General features: G+C 45.9%; 1 protein-coding gene across 1 annotated transcript in view; it reads left to right on the forward strand.

Annotated features, from left to right (window-relative positions):
• Positions 1 to 27,485, forward strand: part of LOC137422950 (uncharacterized) — a 295,425-nt gene that overhangs the window by 46,024 nt on the left and 221,916 nt on the right. The window contains exons 2-4 of the mRNA XM_068109635.2: positions 21,873 to 22,019; positions 25,922 to 26,135; positions 26,297 to 26,459. Of these exons, the coding sequence (XP_067965736.2) occupies positions 21,873 to 22,019; positions 25,922 to 26,135; positions 26,297 to 26,459 (524 nt within the window). The remainder of the gene's footprint in view (positions 1 to 21,872; positions 22,020 to 25,921; positions 26,136 to 26,296; positions 26,460 to 27,485) is intronic.

Genomic DNA, 27,485 nt, shown 5'->3' on the forward strand with positions numbered 1-27,485 from the left:
AAGCAATAAACAACAGAATGGGTGACCGCATGCAAAAATGTGGGGAGACCATGGATCGCATGGTGGGCGAAAGGGTCCCAGGGGTGCACGAGGAGGTAACGCGAGTCGAAAAGCGCTGGTTGAGCGAAGCGGAGGAAAGCACGGGTACAATGACGGGGGTAGAAATCGCGACCCGGGGCTTGGAAAAGCCGGCGACCGATGAGGTAGAGGGAATTTTATTAAAGCCAACGGTCGTCGAGGTGAGTAAAGAAAAAGCGGAAGTGGGCATTGAAATTGAAGAGATGACGGAGGTAGCCCGGGAATTGCAGGGAGAAATGGATAATGTACAAAGTCTGTGTTCAAATCATGATGAGATGCTCACTAACCAAATAAAAAGTTTGCAGGTGGCAAAGGAGGTGCGGAGACAAGGTACGGAGGTGAGTGGCAATGTATATGATGTGAGGAAAGATTCAGTCGGCTTGGGGATTGGTTTGGATCCGGGTGTTCGTGAAAGGCCGTTGGTGAAGTGTGTGACAGGTCAGGTGTGCGAAAAAAGAGGTGTGCGAGAATGTCCGACCATGGGGTGTGTGAGGAAAAAGTGCACGCCGAGGAGTGAGTGTGCCGTCAGGAGTGAGCCGGTCGAAGCGCGTGTGCGAGGGGGTACATGGAAGCGCGGTGTGGTGAGTGTTACAGAGGATGTAACGAGAAAGTGTACGTCTGTGGTGAGTGTTACGGAGGAAGTAACGAGAGAGTGTACACCTGTGGTGAGTGTTACGGAGGAAGTAACGAGAGAGTGTACACCTGTGGTGAGTGTTACAGAGGATGTAACGAGAAAGTGTACGTCTGTGGTGAGTGTTACGGAGGAAGTAACGAGAGAGTGTACACCTGTGGTGAGTGTTACAGAGGGTGTAACGGGAGAGTGTGCGCAAGAGGTGTGGTGTGTAACAGAGAGAGCGTTGGTGGAATGTACGGACGGCGTTGGACTTGGAACGCCAGGTTTTGTGAGGGTGAAAGGGGTAGCGTATGCTTGTAAGCATGCAAGTGAAGCATCGATGGTAACCGGTTTAGTGGTTAGAGCGACGGATAGCCGATGCGAGCACTCGGTGCGAGGGGTGCTTGGTTGGGTGCGAGGCCCGGCGTCGATCGAAGCTGCGTCGTTTCTCTTCGAAGCGTCGTTGCCGATTCGGGCTTGGCCCCGCCCCGCACGGTCGAGTCCGGGCTTTGTCGGGCGAGGCGACCGGTCCGGTTCGAGGGCGAGTGGGAGGAAGCGGAACGGTGCCCCCTCGTGGGGACGGGGTTCCGACCAGGGGAGATGGAGCCATCGGGCCCGGGACCGCAAGGTGCCGCGCCGAGATGGTGCGTGGAATCTCGGTCCAACCAAACCACCTCCCTTGAACCGAAAGCCGGACGGATTCAACCTGCAGGCAACCAAACCACCCGAATTCATTGCTCGGCTTTACGAAGCCGAGTTTAATGATGTCATGACGCACCGAGGCTAGGATATAGCGGACTGTGATGATGGTGATCGTGATAGTGATAGTGTTTTGGACCCAAAATTAGAGAAAAACAAAATTTGATGATTGGCAAAGGATTGGCAGTAATGATTGGCAGATGATGAGTAGTGATTGGCAAATTTTTGATTTGTTGAAATTTGATGTGCAAAATTGGTAGTGAGCGATGGGCCCGGTGGGTAAGGCTGGCATCCCTGCCACCCTTCCCAGGTGGGGGCAAAGGAGCTATAGTTTATGGGGTGTATGGCAGTGAAAACTAGCCCGGGTGGGTTAGGTTATATGGATAGGGCCCTAGAAGATGACATTAGGTAACGTTAAGTTTAGTTAGTGACTGATACCTGTAGTGGGGACGCAGGTAGATTAGTGTGGATGATAATGACGTGGGAGCGCAATAGTTTAAAGGGACGACTGGGAAGCGCAAGTTTTAGAAGGGAGTAGTTAGCTGAGATGATGCCGTGTGTGTGAGAATTGAACAGGTGTGATTGCACAGGTGTGCAACTGGACAGGTGTGTGGAGCAGTGTATGAGGGAGTAGTGGTGATTGTGTGTTGTGTTGACCAACTGGTCCAGGGAGAGGAGGAGGGTGCAGGTGGCACCAGGTAGGATTGCACAGGTGTGCAACGACAGGTGAATGAAAGACAGGTGTATGGAATAAATGGTATGGAGTATTGGAATGGATGGTCGTGGAGTGAGTATGGTGGAAATTGTGGAGTGGAGTGGATGGTGCGAAGGTGTGGATGGGGGAAGAGTGGACCCCTTTCACGAGTACCCGGGGCGGGTAGTGTAAGTGTTAGGTAGAGGGTATAGGTAAATTGTAGTTGGATATTGGCATCTGTGGTGCGGGTGACAGAATGGTATGTGGATGGGTGCGTTGGTGTTGTGGAAATGGCTGGGCGTGTAGCCTGTTAGTGTGTGTAGTTGGTTTGGGCACTCCACCACTGTAAGGATGTCGGCCAGGTGAGGCCGCAGGTGGGCTCTGGGAGCCGGTAGTAGTTGTTGTGGATGGGGCCCGAGGATCCGGAGGATGGACCCGGGTAGCCCAGTGCCAGAGGGCACCATGGGGTGACAGAGCCAGGAGGGGCCTGCCCCAGTTAGATAGGTTAGGGTGAGGAGCTAGGTAAGCTCGGGTGGCAACTGCAGTGGTGGAGGTGTGCAGGTGGGTAGACCCGCTGGGAGAGGTACACGCCACAGCCCAGAAATTGTGCGAGGGCACCGGGAGATGAATCGGGGGAGTGAGACCCCAAATTGAAAAGCACCACAGTTTGGCCAATGGGAATTGGTTTTTAGAACCCATAGTGTAAGAGGGCCAATGGTTTGGCCAGAGAAAGACCCCGGGTAGTGTAAAGTGTGTTAAAATCATTTAGAGGATAGTTAGGATGAAGGATCTCCTCGCACCATCTGCATCCACTCACCTGAGGTGACAGGTACTCCACACCATGCCATGTTTAATTATTTTTACTGTGCAAATGTTTGGAATGTGAGACGCATCATGACGTGGGTGTGACATTGTGCGTAATTCCATCTCTTCCTCCTTATGAGGATTGATGATGAATTGATGATGGCAAATTTTTGAAGTAGAGGGATTGTGGTGACGAATTTGGTATAGGGGAAATATGGGGAAGACGTGACAGTAGTGACGAATTGGTAATGTGTAGGTTTTGTACATATGGGGTAAGGGCAAGGGTGGGCTAGGTAACAGGGGGGTGACGTACGGTAGGGACGAGCTTTCTCACTTCGCCCTCCGTACGCATTTCGCCTTGCATTGCCTTATTGATGTGTACCCTTGTGACCTTACCCCTCGCTCAATTGTCTTTCCCCTTTTGTCTCCCACATGACCTGTGCGCCGTTGGGCGCCGAGGGGAGCGTGCGTGGGTCGGCCATTGTGCGCCCGAAATTCCCAGAACCAGCTGTCTGCATCGATGCACCACATTATGGACCACATGCCTGTGGCCGAGCACCACTTATGGACCCCATGGGTTGGGGCATGGCCCCTCTGCTGGAACCGGCCAAGAGGGCCCGAAATCTTGCTGGCGGACCTTGGCCACAGGGCACCGATGCCCCACAGGTGAACCACACATAGTCGGCCCTGTGGGCCATAAATAAAAGAAAATAAAAAAGGGACACATTGGGCACACTTTATTGAAAATAGGCCGCCAGTAAGCAAAGCAAAATGAAAATGACAACATCTGGAAGACAAATAATAATCACCAGCAGGGGGAGCCGAAGAGCAAGAGACACCTGCAGGGTTAGGGGTTGTTGATTTTATTTTTATTGAACATTCATTGAACAATGGTGACTGCACCGATTGGTGCTTGGGTGTGTATTGGTGCGTTTTTGGGTGCTTTAATGGTGCATTGATGCAGAACAGACTGTCTCCCCCCCAAGAAAGAACAATTACAGGTCCTGGGTTAGTTTTGTAAATAAAAATAGCGTCAGTGTAAATAATGCTTCCCACCGTCAGTGTATAGTTTGAAGACCATTCCGCAATTCGGTTAACTGTGGGCGTAAGTCTGTTAGGCAGGGTGCAATGGAGCAGCGGGACACATTTATTTATGTTTTAAAACTGTCGCACTCAGGGTCAGGCTAAAAGTAGAGGGAACTACACCTACATGCCACACTAAGGTAAAAGTAATAGGCCCGGGACGTGCCTAAGGGGAGGAGGGTGCAGTGTTGTGGATATGAGAATGTTTTTTTATTTTGTTGTTGTGGTAAAATGTTGTTGTAAAAGGTTGTTGTAAAATATCACCCCTCCTCCCTCCGTTTGTGGTTGTATAAAGGTCAAAGGGCGTTTCCGTAGTTAGTCCATAAAACATACATGCAGGACACGATATATCCTTTCTTTTGACAGTTATATCCTTATTATGTGTATTAGCGTAAGGCTGTGTCTTCCATTAATTGAAATACTCCATTGCACCAGTGAAAGAGAATAGATCCCCTTTCCTTCCCATCCCCAAAATCTCCATCCCATATTACCTCCGATCCAATTGCCGCCATTGACCACGAGGCAGGGTTGGGGGAAGGAAGGCGTTTCCCCACCTCGTCAGAGAGGGGAGGAGTGAACCAGCCCCGCTCGACCAACCATGAGCCAGGGGTTTGGCTACAGAGGGCGGAGGAAGAGCGGCCGGGGAGGTTCGCAAAGGTTGAGGGGCGGGGGCCTATATAACCCAAGGCAGGGGTGTGGCCAGGAGAGATGCGTTTTTACAGAGGAGAGCAGAAGACAGAAAGGCCTGGAGTTGGACTTTGAGTTGGTCTGAGTTGGTTGGGAGTCGGTCGTCAAGTGCAGAGTGGTGAAGAGTCAGTCAGTAGAGGTGGTGGTCAAGTGGTTGCGTTGGTTGCGGTGAGGAGTCGGTGGTAAAGAGTGAGGGACCAAGAAAGAAAGAGTCCTGAAGCACGAGAGGAAGTTGTTGGACTGGGTGGGACTAAGGAAGGAGAGAGAACCCGTCACACCAATCCCCCAAGCTCCGCGTTGGCTCCACCAAGCTCCGCGTTGGCTCCACCAAGCGTTCAGCTCCACCAAGCTCCGCGTTGGCTCCACCAAGCGTTCAGCTCCACCAAGCTCCGCGTTGGCTCCACCAAGCGTTCAGCTCCACCAAGCTCCGCGTTGGCTCCACCAAGCGTTCAGCTCCACCAAGCTCCGCGTTGGCTCCACCAAGCGTTCACCTCCAGCCATCCACCTCCTGCAATTCCCCGCGTGAGTCCGTCTTTTGTTTGTTCTGTCCTGGGTTAATTAAGTCTGTATAAGCTAGTATTTTCCCTGTGTCACCTGCGTCTTATGTGTTGTAAATAAACCTTGATTGCTTTCTTTTTGCTTGTGTGTAAATAGCCAATAAATTCAGTCGTATTTCCAAACCTTTCTTTGCCTTCTTTTTCCTCTTTGCATTCGTCGCCTTTGTCTTTTCCCCATTGGGCAGCTACGGTGCGATACGGCCAAAGTTCGGGTGGAATCGGGTGAGTTTTGTTAGGTCGCGGTCTTACACCACCGCTCGGTCTATAACATCTAACCGCGATCTATAACAATATATATATATATATATATATATATATATATATATATATATATATATATATATATATATATATACATACGTATATATATATATATACATACGTGTATATATATATATATATATATATATATATATATATATATATATATATATATATATATATATATATATATATATATATATATATATATATATATATATATATATATTTATCCAAATATAATTTCAGTTCTGCAGCTTTCAATGAGTGCACGTAATGACGTCACCACCATGTATGTACGCTCTGCCTGTCAAGCTCTCAAGAGAACCCTCCGACAGAGCATAATTTTTGATCTTAGTTCAGATACTGTCATAAGTGTATGTAAAACTCACAGTTTATTATAAATATACATACTTATATTTATATATATATATATATATATATATATATATATATATCTATCTATATATATATATATATATATATATATATTGTTGCGGATCTCCCGAAGGCCGTTCCCATTACAAAGGGGGGATTAAACCCCTTTTTCCCCCTGGGTCTTCGGGTCTGCGAGGCCGAATCGCCACTTCCGGAGCAAGCGTGAAAAAGGGTATCGGGACAACTTCGCACGTCCCTTTAACCCACGCTGCCACGAAAGCGGGGACCGAACCTTGCACAAGCCACGCTTAATCGAGTACGCCCGAGCGGTATGCGTCTCACGTGACTCGTGCTGTTACTTTTATGGAACCCGATTCGAGTGGTTCTATTCGTACCATGCAAAGCCAATTGATGGAAGGGACGAGAACGGTCAAATCAGAGGAAGAACACAATTTATTATTACTGTACAATGATCAGGATAAAGGAAAGGGGACACAGAGCAGATGCTTAACAATGTTAACTAAAATCCCAGACAAAGGGCCCACTCACTCACACGGGGAAAAGAAGAGAAGAAGTTCGCGAGCCAAGCGCGCTTTGCCGTCGGTCGCTCCCGGGCAGCTCGCCGGGTGTAGCCCTCAGATGTTCACGGCACGTATGCAGGCGAAGGCAGACAGGAGGAAATCGTGCGTCTGTGGCCCGGCGCGGGTCGTCCTCTCGAGCGCGCGATTAATACAGCGCAGAGCGCAGGGCACGGGGAAAGTTCGTGTACAATAGGCAATTCAATTCGCTCGTTCTGCAGCTCCACTCGCGTTCTCAAGCTCAACCCAACTCACTCTCACGGGGAACTGTAACTCGTCTCACAGGGAACTGTAACTCAGCACACGACTCTGACTCATCTCCCGTCTCTCTCCTCAACTGTTCTCTTCTGCTCTGCCAGGACTCAACTCAACTGCGGACTCAACTCACAGGGAACTCAACTGCTCTGAGGTGGGGGGACTCGGAGCAGGGTTTTATGGCCCGCCCCAAAGTCTCACTCGAATGTTCCAAACCCCGCCTCTGGCCGTCGTGGTTAGCCACTCCCCTCGAGCCCTGATTGGCAGCTCGTGCTTACCGGCCACTCCTCCTGCAGCGCCTCCCTTCAGCCTCGGTAGACTTGTTCAGGCCTGCCACGTGGCATGCTATCGCCAAAAGAACCGCCCTACGTACGGGCCTGCTCAACGCAAAACTAAACACAGGAAAGGACTACGCTTACATTTACGAAGAAATAACTGAACTGTCACGAGGCTTCATGTTGTGGTGCATCTACCTACGAGGGGGAATTAACCTTTATTCCAAAACCACAACAATATATATATAATCAGTCATTATGCGACTTCATACCATCAGTGGGGAACTGCCAGCAAGGTGTCCCATAGAACGACTGCTGCACCTTACTGGGAGCGATAAGCACCGCCTGCCACACGGTAACATTATCTCTGGTATCCACTCACTATATGGAGTCGACCTGGATGCGGTTGGGAGTAACTAATTAGAAACTGAAAGGTTTTCAGAGTCATAAGAGTATGCAAGTCTCACTGCGTTGCCCTGATGAAGCCCCAACAAGGGCGAAACCAGGTCGGCAACTGTGAGTTTTGCATACACTTGTGACAGTATCTGAATTTAACATCCACAATGACGCCCTGCTAGATGGCCCCTCCGGAGCTTGGCAGGCAATGCGGACATGCGTGGCGATGAAGTCATGACGTTCGCTCATTATGTTGGAGAACCAAATTACACATACTAATATATAATATATATATATATATACATACATATATATATATATATATATATATATATATATATATATATATATATATATATATATATATATACATACATACATATATATATACATATATATATACATATATATATATATACATATATATATATATATATATATATACATATATATATATATACATATATATATATATATACATATATATATTGTTACGGATTCAGAGTACGGCGCTCCCCTTACCAAGTGGGGGTTAATCCCCTTGTCTTTTACACTCGCCGTCTCCGATCCTGGAAACTATGACGTCACTTCCGGTCGGTAGTAGCCAGGGTCATTAGTCAATGAAGTCCCAAATACCTGCTTACTAGGACCGACCGTAAGCGAGGAGATAATTTCCACCCGAGCCGCAGCGTTAATGGATGCGCCGAGCGAAGTGAGCTGCGACTCGGGCCGTTAACAAGAAGACTAAACCCGATCCTGAGCGGTTCTGCCAAATCGTGCCACGGATATCAATTGGGGACAGGACGAAAGTGATCGGATGAGAAGAAACCAAAAGGGGTAAAGAAAGAACAAATATGGTTTATTTATACAGTAATGATTAAAGAGGAAACGAAAGGGCAAGAATATACAAGTAGAGGAAATAAAAGGACACAGGGCAAGCTTAGACACTCTTATATAACACTCCCAAGACAACGAACAGACTTACACGAAAGGGTAGTGGTGGGAAGGAAGAGAAGGTTCATGCAGATGGCAGGGAAGGATGGTCCGGCAGATGGCACAGGCGTCGGGGTCCCGCTCCAGGTGCACGCTCCACTCCGGTCCACGTCTTCGGCTCGCGGCGAAATCTGGCAAGCAGCGCGATTATTATCGTCGTGGTAGCGGACCGACCCTCTCTCTCTCTCACTTTGCTCATCTGCTCTTACCATCCACTGGGTTCATCTGGCTCTCTCGTTCTCCCGGGCACATCTTTTGATGTTCGACTCCTTCTCTCTCCCTGGCTCATCTTTTGATGTTCGACTCCTTCTCTCTCCCTGGCTCATCTTTTAAAGTAGTCACCGGCGGTGCTTATATCGGGCTTTTACATATCAAGCCGCCGCTTTTTAGGACACACCCACCGGTGAGCTCTCCTCGGCCCTGATTGGTCGCGAGGGCTCCCGGACTCCGCCCCTTGATGGTGCGTTGATGGGCCACGCCTTCATTCCTGGCGCTCCTCCCCCTTCTTCTCCAACTCGGCCGCGTGGCTTATGGCGGCTTGCGGGATAGAAAACCACTCGCACCGCTTTTGAAAGGAACTTTGGGGCCTACTCTTATTTAATTAATACAATGCAGATTCAACTATTGGAAATAGATCCTTAACTGAAACATAGACTAATGAAATAACGAGAGGTTTCTACGGTGTCCTACGTGTTGTACATGGCCTAACTTGGGTGCAACCTTTACAAAGGGGGATATTTACAAGGCTTATTATTATTTACAAGTGAATGTTCTAAAAACCGTAACAATATATATTTTATATATATATATATATATATATATATATATATATATATAATATATATATATAAACACTGTTTTTCTTTCTCTTTCTCTTTCTCTTTTTCTCTTTCTCTTTCTCTTTCTCTTTCTCTTTCTCTTTCTCTTTCTCTTTCTCTCTCTCTCTCTCTCTCTCTCTCTCTCTCTCCAAATTTGTGGGGGGGGGGTTACAGTTCGACCCGGGGGTAAATGAGTGAACGGATCACCGCTGTAACCCCAGAAAGCTTGCAACTCCAAAGCGTCATACAGATGGAGCACCTGTAATATGGAGAACCTACAAGATGGGGCACCTGCAAGATGGATAACCTGCAAGATGGAGCACCTGCAAGATGGATAACCTGCAAGATGGACAACCTGCAACATTGCGTTCCTGCAAGATGGCGTACCTCCAAGATGGAGCACCTCCAAGATGGAGCACCTCCAAGATGGAGCACCTGCCCATTACGATCGGCCTTTTACCAACACCTCTGGAGTGGCTCACGAGTCCCCAAGTTCATCAAGGAAAACATATCGGAAAAGTGTTATGATGTGATGCGTTCACAAACATTCCTCCAGCAGTGAACATGGTGACGTGTTACATGGTGCGTTCAGAAAGGAACACGGTTGGGAAGCACACGGATGCTCTGTCGCTCCCGGCTACTGGTTGTGCGAGGTTTATCTCCTGGTCTGTCCATTTGGATCGCATTGGGATCACCAATAAAAAAAAATAAAAAAAAGTCTCTCTCTCTCCCTCCCTCTCTCCCCCTCTCTCTCTCCCCTTCTCTCTCTCCCCCTCTCTCTTTCCCTTTCTCAATTTTTCGCTTAATTTAATTAAACGCTTGTTCCTGTTCAGGCTGGAGTTCCCCAAGGTAGTGTTCTGGGCCCTGTGCTTTTTCTGGTCTTCATCAATGATCTCTCTGACTCTCTTGAAAATCCTCTCTATCTCTTTGCTGACGACTCTACTCTCTGTCGCTCCATTCCTCATCCCTCAGATCGGCAGTCTGCAGCCTCCTCACTCTCTGCAGACCTGGACAAAATCACAGACTGGTCAAACAAGTGGAACATGTCTTTCAATCCTGACAAATCTCACACTCTTACAATGTCTCTCCGAAAGGACCGACTGGACAACCCTCCCATCTACTTTCTCAACAATCCTCTCCAAGAAGTTCTGTCGCTCAAGCTTTTGGGTCTCACTATCTGCCATGATCTTTCTTGGGAAAACCACATTTCCAAGCTGGCCTCCAAAGCCAGTCGCCGACTGGGCATCCTCCGTCGTGCGAAGTCCTTCCTTGGCACACCTGAGCTCCTCACCACATACAAGGCTTTCATCCGCAGCTCAATGGAATACTGTTCCCCCCTCTGGGCTGGTGCTCCTGCCTCACACCTTGCTCGGCTTCACGCTGTTGAGGCCAAAGCTTTCAGAATCATTGGAATCTCCTGCGATGTAGTCAACACCGAGGGCCTTTCACTCACTCACCGCAGGCAGGTTGGTGGTCTTTCTGTCTTCTACCGACTCCTCTCCGGCCTTGCTCCCCCAGCTCTCTCTGTGCTCTGTCCCCCCAATATTCCTTCAGGTCGCACAAGATCTGCCTGCAACCCTCTTATGGTTAAACTGCCAAAGTCTAGGCTCTCTGCTCACCTTCACTCTTTCATTCCCCTTTTCTCCCGCCTCTGGAACAAACTCCCCCACTCCCTTCAATCCCACTCCACCCTCCAGGTCTTTAAAACAGCTGTTCACCACCATCTCTTGTCTTCCCCCATCGAAAACCTTGATCTTTTCTACCCCCGGTAATTCACCCCAGAGTCCTTGCAGTGTTCATATGTTTTATTCCTCTCCCACCTCCCCCCAAGTCCTCCCGATGTCCCTGCTCTCAAATGTTGTGTTTGTGTCCTTCCCCCTCTTCCCCCTCTCTTTTGTGTCCTTCCCCCTCTCTCCCCATCTTGTCTGCCGCTCCCCTTGTTTTTTGTGTTTTGTGTGTCGGTTTGTCTTTTTGTGTGATTAATGTTAGCTCTTTCACGAGCCTCGATCTTGTATACAAAAAAAAAAAAAAAACAAACAAAAAAAAACGCTTAATTTGCTCTTGATGTGTTCATAGCTCTTGCATGAGCATTTCCTTTAAAATTGTTTGTGGTTTCTGTTTGTGTCCTCATCTTTGGTTTGTAAAATTTTTATACTTGCTGGTTTCTTTTGAATATCCATTGTTCTTTTTTGGTGTGTTCATGATCCTTATACAATGTTTCTTTGAACTTGTTTCTTGGTTTAATACTGCTTTGTGGAATGGTTTTATACTTTTATAATAAAAGGATACAAAAGTCAAGGTCTCTCTCTCTCTCTCTCTCTCTCTCTCTCTCTCTCTCTCTCTCTCTCTCTCTCTCTCTCTCGCTATCGCTATCTATATCTCTCTCTATATCTCTCTCTATATCTCTCTCTATATCTCTCTCTCCCACATATTTTTTTAAGTTACAAACTCGGGGTACAAATACAACTTTGTGTTGTGGGTAACACGGCCGTATGTGGAGGTGTGGGGTCGCCGATGGGGTGGGGCGTAAATTTTCTATGTCAATGGCTGTGTACTGTGCAATCCCACCTGCTGGTGATGGCAGAGGTTATTACAATTCCCTTTTTTACTTGGCCAACGCTGAGGTTAAAGCACTTCGAACAGGTAAATTTGCGCTCCTTCCCTTCTCCTCCCCCCCCAAAACTGAGGGGCATGTCAAAGCCTCCCCCTCCCCCCCCATATATATACAGTCATGTAAAAAAGTAAGTACACCCCATGTAAAGTTTTACTTTTTCAACATATTTCAACATACGAGGCACATTTGATCTTCATTTCAATGATATTGATAGATAAAGGTGATATAATATAACAAATATCATGAAACATTTACATTTTTTAGTCCATTGTATAATTTAAATAAACATAAATGCAAATTTCACATGTGGAAAAACTAAGTACACCCTTGGCTCTAATAGGTGGTATTGCCCCCTTTGGCAGAAACAACCTCAAGTAGGCGTTTCTTATAACTGTCTACCAGTCTCTGACATCGACTGGGAGAAATTTTTGCCCACTCCTCCATGCAGAATTCTTTCAGCTGTGCGATGTTTGAGGGGTTTCTTGCATGCACAGCTCGTTTCAAATCCCCCCACAACATCTCGATGGGATTTAGATCCGGGCTTTGACTTGGCCATTCCAGAACCCTCCATTTCTTTCTTTTCAGCCATTCCTTGGTGGATTTACTGGTATGTTTAGGGTCATTGTCATGTTGCAAGGTCCACCTTCGGTTGAGCTTCAACTTTCCGACAGATGGCCTCACATTATCCTCAAGCACCCTCTCGTACAATGAAGAATTAATAGTGGATTCTATGATGGTGAGCTTCCCAGGCCCTGATGCAGCAAAGCTGCCCCAAACCATAATATTTCCACCACCATGCTTTACAGTTGGTATCAGGTTCTTGTGGTCAAATGCTGTCTTTGGTTTTTGCCAAACATGTCTTCTGGTACTGTGGCCAAATAGCTCTACCTTTGACTCATCTGTCCAGAGCACATTGTTCCAGAAGTGTTGGTCTTTGCCTCGGTGTTCATTGGCAAACTTTAGTCTTGCCCTGATGTTCTTTCTGGACAGCAAAGGTTTCCTCCTGGCACACCTCCCATGTAGATCAAATTTGTGCAGCCTCTTTCTAATGGTAGACTCGTGCACTTTGACATCAACAGTGGCAAGATCTACCTGTAGGTCGCGTGATGACATTCTGGGGTCCTTAGAGACTTCTTTCAGCATCTTGCGGTCTGCTCTCGGGCTGAACTTGCTGGGGCGGCCTGGCCTGAACAAGTTGGCAGTTGTTTGGAATCTTCTCCACTTGTAGATGATCTTCCGCACAGTCGAATGATTGATTTCAAATTGTTTGGAGATCTTTTAAAATCCCTTCCAAGACTCATAGGCATCTATAACCTTCTTTCTGAAGGCCTCAGAGAGCTCTTTTGATCTAGGCATGGTGACGCCGCACACTTCAACAACAAAGAGCAAACCAAACTAAATGTCTGATGTTTAAATAAGACAGGTTCCTCCAAGATCCTGTCTAACGATGTTCTAATCATTTGCACCTGAGCTGCTGCACCTGATTCTAATTTTAGGTATTTGAAGTAGTGATAAATGTAGGGGTGTACTTACTTTTTCCACATGCGGAATTTGCATTTATGTTTATTTAAATTATACAATGGACTACAAAATGTAAATGTTTCATGATATTTGTTATATTATATCACCTTTATCTATCAATATCATTGAAATGAAGATCAAATAGCTGTATGTTGAAATATGTTGAAAACGTCAATACTTTACATTGGGTGCACTTACTTTTTCACGTGACTGTATACACACACACACACACACACACACACACACACACACACACACACACACACACACACACACACAGTATATCTCACCCCTTCCTCTCCCATCTCTCCATACTCATACTCTTCCTCTTTTACTTCCCCCTCCCCTCTCCTTTTCCTCCTGCCCTCTCCCTTCCTCCCTCCTTTTTCCCTTCCTCCCTTCCCCTCTCCCCCCTTCCTCTCTCCCCCCTTCCCTTCACCCTTCCTATTATCCTACCCTTACCTCTTCCCCCCTTCTTTTGTTCTTTTACTTTTCTTCTTTGCAATACCTCATTTTCCTTTTTGTTCCTGAGTACTGTCTGGTCACAGTGCTTTGTTTTCTATGTTCCCACTGGATGGGATAATCAGGTCATAAGTGAGCATTATGTCCTTGCTTTCAATTATCACTCTTGGTTTGTGTCGCTTTTGGTTTGTGTTACCTTGAATTTTGTGGAACTGGGATATTGTAATTTTTGCAGATGTGCCAGTGGATTACTCTACATACTGTGTGTGCGTGTGTGTGTGTGTGTGTGTGTGTGTGTGTTGTTTGTTATCTCCATATGCGGGTTGGGATATCTCCATTTCTCCATATGCGGGGTTTCAGAAGGTGGAACGGAGACCTCTTCGGTCTCAAAGTATCCACCTCCTTGCAGCAGTACAGCAGGCAAGTATGCCATGAGGCCATGAAGACCAATGAAAATTTGGTCCAATGGACCAACTGGCCCACTTGTTGGTAAAACACAGGTGGCCAGCTGCTGCCTTCATGAAAAAAGAACAGGCAGAAAAAAAAACGTGTTCTACATGTGCATTTTGTCAGTGGATTTACTTCTGTCATGTTACGCATTTGATTTTCTTACTTTGGAATTGGTGCAGGTAGTGTAAAACTAATCATTTTAAAATGATAATTTAATAATTTTTTCATTTCATCATTTTATCTCACCTGGAACGAAGTTCAGGGGAGCTTATGCGATGGCGCGTCGTCCTTCCGTCCGTCAGTCCGTCCATCAGTAAACACTTGAAACTTCTTCTCCGAAACAGCTGAAGGGATTGCGATCAAATTTGGCACAAATTATATTTGTTGTGTTGTGACTAAAGTTTGTACACAGCATTAAAAAAATTGGGGTGCAAGGGGGTCTACCGGGGGTCAAAGTGCATCCAGGTTTGATCCCCCAAAATATGTATTTGCTTTTTTCTCTGAAAGTATACACAATATTTCTATGAAACTTGATGACAACCTTCATCACTCATGATGTATCGAAGTTTGTTCACGGCACGAAGAAAATAGAAGTTTAAGGGAGTCTACGGGGGTCAAAGTGGGTCTGATGAAACTTGACCACAACCTTAATCACCCGAGTTTTTTTGTTTGTTTGTTTAACTTCTTATGATTATGTTAATATGATTCTACATGCTGCGCTGTCTTCTAGCAACCATTCATATTGGTTTAAAATACCCTTAGTCAGTGCAGTATACTGTTTATTCGACCAGGTGAGGGCCAGGGGTATTGCCCCTATGTTTAATTTAAAAAAAAAAACGCATTGTATTGTAAAAAAATATTGTCATGTTGTGGATTTGATTTTGGAATTGGTGTAGATAAGATTGAAAATAAAATTTTAGTTTGTTAATTAGTCTTTTCCCAAAGGGGTTGCGAACTATCGCAATGCCGGCTATGCGTCTGCGTCTATATATTTTCGCTTTAAAAAAAGGTTTAAATACCTTTTGTATCATCATGTGTGAACTATAAATATATATATATATATATATATATATGTACGTATATATATATATATATATATATATATATATATATATATATATATATATATATATATATATATATATATATATATATTAATATATCTATTGCATACTATATATATCTATTGCATACAAGATCGAGGCTCATGTAAGAGCTAACATTAATCACAAAAAGATAACCGGACACATATAACATATAATAAAGGCAGCGGGAGACAAGATAGGGAGATAGAAGGAAGCACACAAGTACAACAGAAGAGAAAAGGGACATCGGGAGATCTGTGGGAGGGAGGGGGCTTGGGAGGAGGGGGAAGGGGAAGGGGAAGGGTGGAGAGGGGGGGGGGGTGGGAGAGGTATAAAAGAAATGGACACTGCTAGGACTTCCAGGAAAGAAGTCGGTATTTCAGAAAAATGGATCTGGGGTTTTTGTATACTGAATCGAGGCTCGTGAAAGAGCTAACATTTACTTCACAAACAAATCAACCAGACAAAGAAAATATATAAAAAGAGGGAGCGGAAGACAAGATGGGGAGAGAAGGGGAAGCACACAAACACAACATTTGAGAGCAGGGAGATGTGTGGAAGGGAGAGGGCTTGGGGGGAGGAGGCGTGGGAAGGGGGGGGGGGGGGGGAGGGAGAAGTATAAAACACAAGGACACCAAGGACTTCCAGGACAGAAGTTGGTATTTCAAAAAAGTGGAATTGGGGTGAAATTAGCGGGGGTAGAAGAGATCAAGGTTTTGGATGGGGGAAGATAAGAGATGGTGGTGAACAGCTGTTTTAAAGACCTGGAGGGTGGAGTGGGATTGTAGAGAGTGAGGGAGTTTGTTCCAGAGGTGGGAGAAAAGAGGAATGAAGGAGTGAAGGTGAGCAGAGAGTCTTGATTTTGGCAGTTTGACCAGAAGAGGGATGCAGGCAGATCTTGTGCGACCTGTAGGAATATTTGCGGGACAGAGCCCAGAGAGAGCTGGGGGGGCAAGGCCAGAGAGGAGTCGGTAGAAGACGAAAAGACCACCAACCTGCCTGCGGTGAGTGAGTGAGAGGCCCTTGGAGTTAGCTTCATCGCGGGAGATTCCAATGATTCTGAATGCTTTGGTTTCAACAGCATGAAGACGAGCTAGGTGTGAGGCAGGAGCACCAGCCCAGAGGGGAGAGCAGTATTCCATTGAGCTGCGGATGAAAGCCTTGTATGTGGTGAGGAGCTCAGGTGTGCCAAGGAAGGACTTCGCACGACGGAGGATGCCCAGTCGGCGACTGGCTTTGGAGGCCAGATTTGAAATGTGGTTTTCCCAGGAAAGATCATGGCAGATAGTGAGACCCAAAAGCTTGAGTGACAGAACTTCTTGGAGAGGATTATTCAGAAAGTGGATGGGAGGGTTGTCCAGTCGGTGTTTTCGGAGAGACATCGTAAGAGTGTGAGATTTGTCAGGATTGAAAGACATGTTCCACTTGTTTGCCCAGTCTGTGATTTTGTCCAGGTCTGCAGAGAGCGAGGAGGCTGCAGACTGCCGATCTGAGGGATGAAGAATGGAGCGACAGAGAGTAGAGTCATCAGCAAAGAGATACAGAGGATTTTCAAGAGAGTCAGAGAGATCATTGATGAAGACCAGAAAAAGCACAGGGCCCAGAACACTGCCTTGTGGAACTCCAGCCTGAACAGGAAGAGGAGATGAGAGAAACCCATTCAGGGCCACACGTTGACTACGACTAGAGAGGAAGTCCGCCAGCCATGCGTGGAGATTTCCATGGATACCAAAAGAGGAGAGTTTGGTGAGCAGAGCGGGGTGCCAGACCGTATCGAAGGCACGTGATATGTCAAGGGAGACTGCTCTAATTTCCTGTTTGGCATTGAGGACCTCCATCCATTGTTGAGAAAGCAGAAGCAGCATGTCCAGAGTAGAGTGTCCAGGTCTGAAACCAAATTGATGATCAGAGATCAAGCCATTGGAGAAGAGGAAAGATTTCATATCTGAAGCAATGATGGATTCCATGACTTTGCTGATAATTGGGAGAAGGCTGATTGGTCTGTAGTTGCTGGGATCTGTTTTTGCACCTTTTTTGTGCAAAGCGGTGATGTTGGCAGATTTCCAAGCAGATGGAAGATGATCTTGAGCAAAAGAGAGGGTGAAGAGAACAGAGAGAGGGAGTGAAAGAGCGGAAGAACAGGATTTTAGGACCCGTGGGCTGATGCCGTCAGGTCCAGTTGCAGAATCCGAGTCGAGGGTTGACAGAAATTTTTCCACCTTCTCAGGAGGAAAGGACACAGAGTCCAGGAGCAGCTGGGTACGACTGGGTACGGTGGGTACAGAGAGGGATGGGTTTGGGACACAAGATTTAGAGGCAAACACAGAGTTGAGGCATTCAGCTTTTTCACGTGCGGAGTCAGCCGTGTGGCCATTTGAGGTGAGGGAGGGGATGGAGGGGGAACAAACCCCAGAAACAGATTTGACCAGACGCCACCAGGATTTGGAAGAGGGAGACAGATAAGAGAGTTCGGTCCTGAGAACGGAGAGATATTGTTTCCTGGCTCTCCTGAGGGTGGACACACACTTGTTTCGGGCTTTGTGAAAGGAAATGAGATTTCCTTCCGTTGGATTTGCTTTCCAGGAGACGAAAGCAAGTTGTTTCTGGGCAATAGCCTCACCACAAGATTCCGTGTACCATGGACGGGAGGAAGGGTATGACAACTGAAGACGAGATGGGATAAATCTGTGCATGAGAGAGAGCAATTTACTTTGGAAGAATTCCCAGGATGAGTTGATGTCAGAGGCGGTAGAGATGGGAGACCAGTCCAGATGATTGATGGCTGCTTGAAAACCGTGCCAGTTGGCCTGAGTGAAATGCCAGACTCGTCGACGCTGAGGAGGCTCGCTGAGAATGGGCAGAGAGATGTCCACTTTAACAAGCACATGATCAGAAGAGCCGATTGGAGCAGAAGAAGAGCAGCAGACATTTTCAGGGAAGTTAGTCATAACCAAGTCCAGAAGAGAAGATGCTCCGTTGACTGAAATCCGGGTCGGGAAATTGACAGATTGTGTCAGTCCCAGTGAGTCACAGAAGTCCTTTGCTGAAGAGCCATGGCTGGTGAGAGAGGTACCCACACCCAGCCAACTGGCATGGTGACAGTTGAAATCACCACATATGAGGAAGAGAGAGTTGGGATGGGTAGATAGAAGTTGGTCCATATTCTCAGACAGCGAGATGTAGATGGAGTCATCACTGTTTGGTGCACGGTACAACACACATATGAAGAAAAGGTGGGAGCGAAGGGGAAGCCGTAGCCAAAGGTATTCCTGGGGGTGAGGTGGAGAGAGGGCAGTGCAGGGCGATTGAGGAAGAGTTTTTTTTATAAAGATAGCAACCCCACCTCCAGGACGAAGCTCAGGTCTATCATACCGGAGGAGTGAGTAACCTAGGAGAGATACTAAGGAATCAGAGACATCATGAAGGAGGAAAGTTTCTGTTAAGCAGATCACGTCTGGTTTGTCAGAAGCAACCTGTATGGAGAGATCAGACAAGTTTGAGCGAAGGCCCCGGATGTTTGAGGTCCATACTGTTAAGGAAGAGGAAGGGGGAGCATCGGATACAGAACAGGGGGGGGGGGGGAGCGGTAGGGTAAGATGTGGAAGAGGAGGAAGAGGTACGGAGAGCTGTTGAAGGTGTGTCAGAGATTACAGAATAGCTTGGAGAAAGGGAAGAATGGGCTGGACAAAAGGTTTGATGGTGATTGGGAGAGGCGCAGTGAGGTGTTATTTGACGAGGGGGAAGAGCGAGGCAGAAGTTTGAGGGAGATGAAGGTGAAGGTTGGAAGGGGGAAGAAGCGGGGAGGACGCTTTGAGGAGGAGGGGTGAGAGGGGAGTCTAGGAAGGGAGGAGCGAGGGAGAGTCTCGGAGGGGAGGGGTGTGGGGGGAGATTTGAAAGGAATGAGTGATTGGGAAGATTTGGAGGGGAGGGGCAAGGGGGAAGATTTGAAGGAGACGGGTGATGGGGATGATTTGGAGGGGAGGGGCAATGGGGTAGATTTAGAGGGGAGGGGTGATGGGGAAGTTTTGAAGGTGAATTAACGAGGGTAGAAAAGATCAACGTTTTGGATATGGGAAGATAGGCGATGGTGGTGAACAGCTGGTTTGAAGACCTGGAGGGAGGGGTGGGATTGAAGAGAGTGTGGGAGTTTGTTCCAGAGGTGGGAGAAAAGTGGAATGAAAGAGTGAAGGTGAGCAGATAATCTTGATTTTGGCAGTTTCACCAGAAGAGGGTTGCTGGCAGATCTTGTGCGACCTGAAAGAATATTTGGGCGACAGAGCCCAGAGAGAGCTGGGGGAGCAAGGCCGGAGAGGAGTCGGTAGAAGACAGAAGGACCACCAACCTGCCTGCGGTGAGCGAGTGAAAGGCCCTCGGAGTTAGATTCATCACGGGAGATTCCAATGATTCTGAAAGCTTTGGTTTCAACAGCGTGAAGACGAGCTAGGTGTGAGGCAGGAGCACCAGCCCAGAGCGGAGAGCAGTATTCCATTGAGCTATGGATGAAAGCCTTGTACGTGGTGAGGAGCTCAGGTGTGCCAAGGAAGGACTTTGCACGATGGAGGATGCCCAGTCGTCAACTGGCTTTGGAGGCCAGGTTGGAAATGTGATTTTCCCAGGAAAGATCATGGCAGATAGTGAGACCCAAAAGCTTGAGTGACAGAACTTCTTGGAGTGGATTATTCAGAAAGTGGATGGGAGGGTTGTCCAGTCGGTCTTTTCGGAGAGACATAGTGAGAGGGTGAGATTTGTCAGGATTGAAAGACATGTTCCACTTGTTTGACCAGTCTGTGATTTTGTCCAGGTCTGCAGAGAGTGAGGAGGCTGCAGACGGCCGATCTGAGGGATGAGGTATGGAGCGGCAGAGAGTAGAGCCATCAGCAAAGAGATCGAAAGATTTTCCAGAGAGTCAAAGAGATCATTAATGAATACCAAAAAAAGCACAGGGCCCAGAACACTGCCTTGAGGAACTCCAGCCTGAATAGGAAGGGGACAAGAGAGAATTCCATTCAGGGCCACACATTGACTGTGACCGGTGAGGAGGTCCGCAAGCCATGCGTGGAGGTTTCCATGGATACCATAAGAGGAGAGTTTGTTGAGCTTCGCGGGGTGCCAGACCATATCGAAGGCACAAGATATGTCAAGGGAGAGGGCTCTGATTTCTTGTCTGTCATTGAGGACCTCCATCCATTGTTGAGATAGCAGAATGAGCATGTCCAGAGTAGAATGACCTGGTCTGAAACCAAATTGATGATCAGAGATCAAGCCATTGGAGAAGAGGAATGATTAATATCCGAAGCGATGATTGATTCCATGACCTTGCTGATTATTGGGAGCAGGCTGATTTGTCTGTCGTTGCAAGGATCTCTTTTTGCACCTTTTTTATGTAAAGCGGTAATGTTTGCTGATTTCCAAGCTGATGGCAGATGACCTTGAGCAAAAGAGAGGGTGAAGAGAACAGAGAGCGGGTGAGATGAGAGCGGCAGAGCAGGATTTTAGGACCAGTGGGCTGATGCCGTCTGGTCCCGTTGCAGAATCAGAGTCGAGGTTTGACAGAAACTTATCCACCTTGTCAGGAGAGAAGGACACAGAGTCCAGGAGCAGTTGGGTACGACAATGTAAAGTGGGTCCAGAGAGCAATGGGTTTGGGACACAAGATTTTGAAGCAAACAGAGTTGAGGCATTCAGCTTTTTCATGGGTAGTGTCAGCTGTGGATCCATTTGTGGTAAGGAAGGGGATGGAGGAGGAACAAATACCAGAAACAGATTTGACCAGACACCACCAGGATTTGGCGGTTCCTGGTTTCTGTAAAGTTCCTTCCAAAAATGAATTGCTAAAGAAAGTAATGTTTCAGTGATGAGAAACTACCACAACTGTCACATTGAATATTCAACAATGGACAAGTTTCCGATGACATCACTTCCTTGTGAGTCTTTGCCCAGCGGATGTGACATCACGTAAACTCGGCAATATTTGTGGACAATTTTCCAATGACATCACTTATTTGTGAGTCTTTGCCCCTCAGGTTTGACATCGCGGAAACACGTCAATACGTTTGTGGCTCGATAAGCTGACTGAAACAAGGCCAAATTGTTGTTTGCAAGAGACCGTGGCCATTGAACCCGCATATAGTTGACTGCAGCCAGTTTATCTCCATCTCTGTTGATATGTCCAACTCTATCTCTATCTCTCTGTCTCTCGCTCAATCCTTATCCTCATACCTGTCCTCATTGCTGTAGCAGACACAAACCTTGAATATCTTGAAGAACTATTTTATCATGTACGATCATGCTGAGAATGAATGACAATAATGACAATGCAATAAGTTAAGAGTAGCACAATGAAGTAGCAAGCGATCACTCGTAACCTGGCCAAATTACAAATTTCTGCATACTCAGTCATGTTTCCTGAGTCAGGGGGGCAACCAATCCAGAATTGTAACCCTAGTCAAGAAATTGCTTCAGCAGAACCAACATTCAGCATAGAGTAATAATTATAATAATTAATAACATAAATTAAAGACTGCTTTTCATGTTCTTGCTTTATTCCCATATTTCCTTTTCTCCCCTACAGGTGAAACCACAGACTTGCTGCAAGCATTAAGCCTCTCCACACTTCCTCATGGGGTGACTCGTTCACAAGGCCGCTGCCCTTCTAGCCATGCTTTTCATATCAGCCAAGAGGCCCAAGTTATCACACCAGCAAGAGATATTCTGCCTGGTATGTCTCACCCCTTATAATTATATCCTTCACTCTGTGAATATCAGTTTCTCTTTGTCCAATTTTATTGTACACCGCTCCTTTCCTATTCCATCTCCAGGCGCTGCATGACGTCATCGTCGGGCACCGAAGGGGGCCCGGCGATGACTCGCGCTGAAAGGGAGTACTCAGCTTTCATTCCGTTTGTATTGTTGTTTGTTTGTTTTTCTTTCTTGCTTGTTTGTTTGTTTTCTTGTTTGTTTGGGTGATATCTCAGCCATCCTTTGAGTTAAGAAGCTAAAATTTCGCAACAATAGTGAGCACGTGCTTTGGCAAAAACTGTATTTTTTGGTTTTTTTATGAATCAATTAATTGATTAATTACTTGATTATTATCAATATATTACGTACGTATTTATTTCAATATCTCAGGCAGCTTTTGAGTTAGGAAGCTGATATTTGGGCACGACAATGACCAAGTGATTGGGCTGTAAGGGATATATTTGATTTATTCATTAATCAATTGGGATGTGCAGAACACCTGATTGTAGGTTTCCATGTCATGTAATTAGCTCCGCCACCGAATGTGGACGGAGGCTATGTTTTCACCCCTGTCTGTCTGTTTGTGAGCACGATATCTCAAAAACTTGTGGACAGATACAGACGAAACTTCGTAGACAGGTTGGTTGTGTGACAAGGTCAAATTGATTCAATTTTGGTGAAGATCTGAATCCGGATACGAGATTCTTTCAATTATTTAATTTAAGTGATGGTTCACGTTTGAGATATGTGGCCAAAAATAATATATAGCACGATATCTCAAAAACTTGTGGAAGAGTTTTGACAAAATTAGGTGGATGACTTGTGTCGGTGACAAGAACAAGCCAATTAGATTTTGGTTCAGATCCGGATGCAGATCAGCCTATCAGTATGATACAAAACGTAAACTGTTCAACCTGGCGGAGGCGTGATTCGTTGCTCTAACGAGTGCCATTCTAGTTGCCTCATGCAATAATCATTCAGCACATGCAACTCATGTACACGTAGGTTTTTCTGAGATGACACAAGGCATTCCGAGCAAATTTGAAACATTCTTGCCGAGACACCAGCATGTGTAACTTCCAAAAAACATACCGATTATATTATTTAATAATCCAATATAATTAGATATTTATCAGAAAATGAGAGGAATCAAATAATTGCACACTTTCAAGCAGGGTCTTCTATGAGCCATGTTGTAAGGCTCTTTAACCTGAAGGGAGGAACTGTTTATGACCTCAGAAGGTACGTTATCAAACCACTGAAGCAACAAATGTATATGTCAACAAGTGGCCGTCACAGGATAACGACTTCCGCGCAGGTCCATCACATCCGCATGACCCATCTAAGCAATCGTTTTCAAACTGCTCAGACAACTGTAAACACACTCACTGGACCTCGCAGGATCAATGTCAACGCCATATTGAGGCATCTCTGTGATACATGGATCCGTACTCGTCGTCCTGTTCAGCAGCCAAGAGACTTGCACCACACACATCCAAGCATGCAACAGATTCTGTCCAGGAAGGTGCAAATATTCTATGTGGAAGTGTCATGATGTTGGGTTGTATTGCTGAAACCTTTAATACCAATTTGATTCTTATTCATGGCAATCTGATGGCAGATCAATACATTGATATCTTCCATCAACATGTGTTACCCTTCAACCACATGGTCCAGGAATCATCTTTAAGCACGACAATGCTCCTGCTCACATGGCCATTCAAACATTAAGGAATGTTCTTGTCAATGCCAACGTTAATGTGATTACAACCTGGCCTGTCATCTCGCCAAATTTAAATCCAATTGAACATCTCTGGGATATCATTGATCATTGCGTTTGAACCTTGTCAAGACAGCCACAGAGCCTCGGAGAGCTGGAACAGGAGCTGATGGGAATGCCAATCGCCACGCTCAGAGTAGAGTGCCCCTACAGTCAATGCGATGATGGGGCAATGCAGTGATTGCTGCCAGAGGTGGACATATCTGGTATTGAGATTTTACTTCCATGTTGGATCACCATGTGAAATCATTCACTAAAACGCAGCCTTATGTGATTAGGTCACAATGAAATGGACATGTAACTATTCAGCGTTTATCTCTATCAGAGGTTTACACCTCATCTGTGTCTCATGATGTCACATATATAAGTCGCATCAACAGCAATCACGTGGTCGGTTTCTTTTATGGCAGAGAGCGTATAAAAAGATGTTTAGAACTTTACCTTAAGAAGGATTTGAAGATTGTCTGAAAAAACATCCAAATCCTGTAAGAATCTGCAAATGTTTTTTGAAAGCATATATTCTTGTATTTTCAGGTATAAAAAAAAGAAGGCAACTAACTACCAGAATTAAAGGACCACAATGGGGGATGCTACTTTGTGTCGATACAACCAGCCATATCCAAGGGGATCATTCTTACCTTTTGTCTGTGATCTATAGCACCTTGTCATAGCCGAGTGAGAATGAGAGACGTGTCCAAAGCAGAGTGATGAAACCAAAACCCCAATTGATGGTTGGTAATGAGCAAGGTGAAAAAGAGATGAGATCTCATACTGACTGCAATGATAGATCCCATAACATTGTTCAATTCTGTGAATGTACTTATTGGAAGATAATTGAGCGAATCAGATTTATTTTGAACATTAATTTTGTAAATCAGTGTCGCATATGTCATTTTCCACATGGGATGAAGCAATGGTAAAGTGTAAGCGTGATAATTCGAGCATTTCTTCAAGACAACAAGATTCAAACTGAATCTATTGGGGTTGGAGAGTATTTGGAACTGAGACTTTTTATTTCAACTTCTCCATCGGCTTTGACCTGTTAAAGAAAGAAAGAAAGAAGACAAAAGAAGATTCCTTGAATTCAATTTTTTCTGCAGTGTAATAACTGATGTACTGTATTTCACAAGGGAAATAGATATTCCAGAAATATTCCTACAAGATGTCACCAGAGCTGGGAAGAAAATGATTGCAACCTAAATCATTTAAAAACCAGAACAAAGTGGATGGCCTACCATTGCAAATCCACACGCATCCCACCAAAAGAAAATTTGAAGGATGAAAAGGAAGAAAAAAGGAAAAAGAAGGAAAAAGTTCCACTAGGAATGACCCAACATCAAATTTTGAGTTTAACTTTTAATCTACTGTTTTGACCTAACTCCCCAGCTTCGGGGCATAAACCGTGAGCCAAATCCCAAAAATCGTTACATATTTCATGCGTCCCCCCAATGTCGATTGCATACACAAAGTTTCATTAAAAAATGTTTTAAAATGTTCCCGTCGTTGCATTTTTGGTATTTGACCTTTTGACGCTGCCCATGGCCCAATGGGGTGTGGCCAAAAATTGATACTGCTCTCACACTTTCTTGCCATGTCGTGATCATAACTACCAAGTTTGGTGACAACCATTTAGTGATGGATGGACGGACAGACAGATGGAGCTGATTTCAATGTCCTCCGTTTTTTAAAGCGTAGGGATAATAATAACAGGTGGAGATTTTAAATATCGTTGGACTGAAATGCAGGTTTGTGGCCTTGCATAAGGATTGGCAATTGAGTGATGCTGTGTGGGCTTTCCGTTGAGAGAGAGAGAGAGACCGAGCGAGAGAGAGACACACACACAAAGACACACAGACACACAGAGATACACAGAGACACAGAGACAGACTCTTTAGCAGCAGTACTTCCATCACAGTGTTCACTTAAACAAAGGCCTGGAAGTAGAACATGGAATCTGTAATTGTGAAATTCTCTCAAGGAACACATCAAGCAATTTTCGAACTTTTGCCATAATCTTTATTTACTCATGTTCAACTTTATGTGCCGAGTCCAACTCTGTTCTGCATCCCCATTCCTGATTATTTGCACCACTGGCCTCACAGAATCTGGACTGCAGAGAGACTTCTCTTTGTTGGCAACTGTACGAATAAAGGAAGGGTCACATCCGGTGCTCCTGGCTTTGTACGACGCAAGTGGCTCCGAACGCCTTGCCCTGCGCCTCGGCACCGACGCACTTCTTGCCTACCAGGACAAGAATAAGCGACCTCCTCCTCACCGCTTCCCACTTTTCCCTGCTGTTAATATTGCTGATGGGAGGTATGCCTTTATTTACTTAATTATCTTATTTATTTATTTATTTAATATGTATCTCACCCTCCTTGTATCACCTTCGTCCTGCCTTTTGCCATCTTACCCTTTGACCTCATTACAAATGTATCACTGCTCTACGTGCATCACCGCAACACCCTACCACGCAGGTGGCATCGTGTGGCACTGAGTGTGCACAAGAAAAGCGCAACGCTGTACGTGGACTGCGTGCCGACACCGAAGCATCATCTGCAGCGCTCACTCGCTGATAACTTGCCCAACAATGGCGTGCTGTTGCTTGGACGTACCGTCATGGAAGATGAGGCCTTTGAGGTTGGTGATATAGCCAGTGTGAAATCCACTACAATCAACAACACAACAACAACAACATGCATTTTAAGGCCATTTTCCCTGCTAGATCGGGGGTTAGCCTTGCGGTCCCCATGACAATCTTCTCCATTTTGCCCTATTTTCTGCATCTCCCCTTGTTAACCCCCTTGCCCGCATTTCTTCTTCCACCATCTTTAGCCAAGTCTTTCTCGATCTTCCCCGTCCTCTACTTCCTTCTACATTCATTTCCATCACTCTTCTCAACCAGTCACTTTCATCCTTCCTCAACACATGACCAAACCATCTCAACCTGTTCCTCCTCACAGCATCAATCACGGGCTCTATTCCCATCATCTTTCGCAATTCATCATTTGTCTTCCTCTCTCTCAACGATATTCCGCACATCCATCGAACCATTCGCATTTCCACCCTTTCCAGACTTCGTTGCTGCTCTAGGTTCATTACCCATGTCTCTCTCCCATAAATCATAACACTTCTCACACATGCAGCATACACCTTTCCCTTCAGCTTCAACGACACTCCCCTCCTCATCAGCACGCCACTCAGTTCCCGAAACTTCTTCCATGCACATCTCACTCTAGCAACCGTTGCCGAGTCTGATCCACCTTCTCCATTCAGCATGTCTCCTAGGTAACAAAATGTTTTCACACCTTCCAGCTTCACGCCGTCTCCAAGATCCAACTCAACATTTCCTCCATCTGCAGCTCCCTCTGTGCACACCTTACATTTGAATGTAGCTGCCACACTGGTTAATGACCCTCTCAGACCACTACATCAGAAATCAGAAATCCACTACAATCACAGGATATAATATGTATTCGGTACTATAATTGGGGTTGGGGTTGGGGACATTGTTTAAAACGCCACCATATCTATGCATGTTATTGTATAAACTAGTAATAGGCATCCACAACCATCCTTGAACATGCTGTAGAACATCGGCCGAAGCCCTCACTTTTTCACGTTTATTCCCTTTTAAATTCGTTTTTTTTCGAAACCGCTTAAGAG

The sequence above is a fragment of the Myxine glutinosa genome, chromosome 3 (assembly GCF_964187855.1).
Source record: "Myxine glutinosa chromosome 3, kmMyxGlut1.1, whole genome shotgun sequence".
Taxonomy (NCBI): Eukaryota; Metazoa; Chordata; class Myxini; order Myxiniformes; family Myxinidae; genus Myxine; species Myxine glutinosa.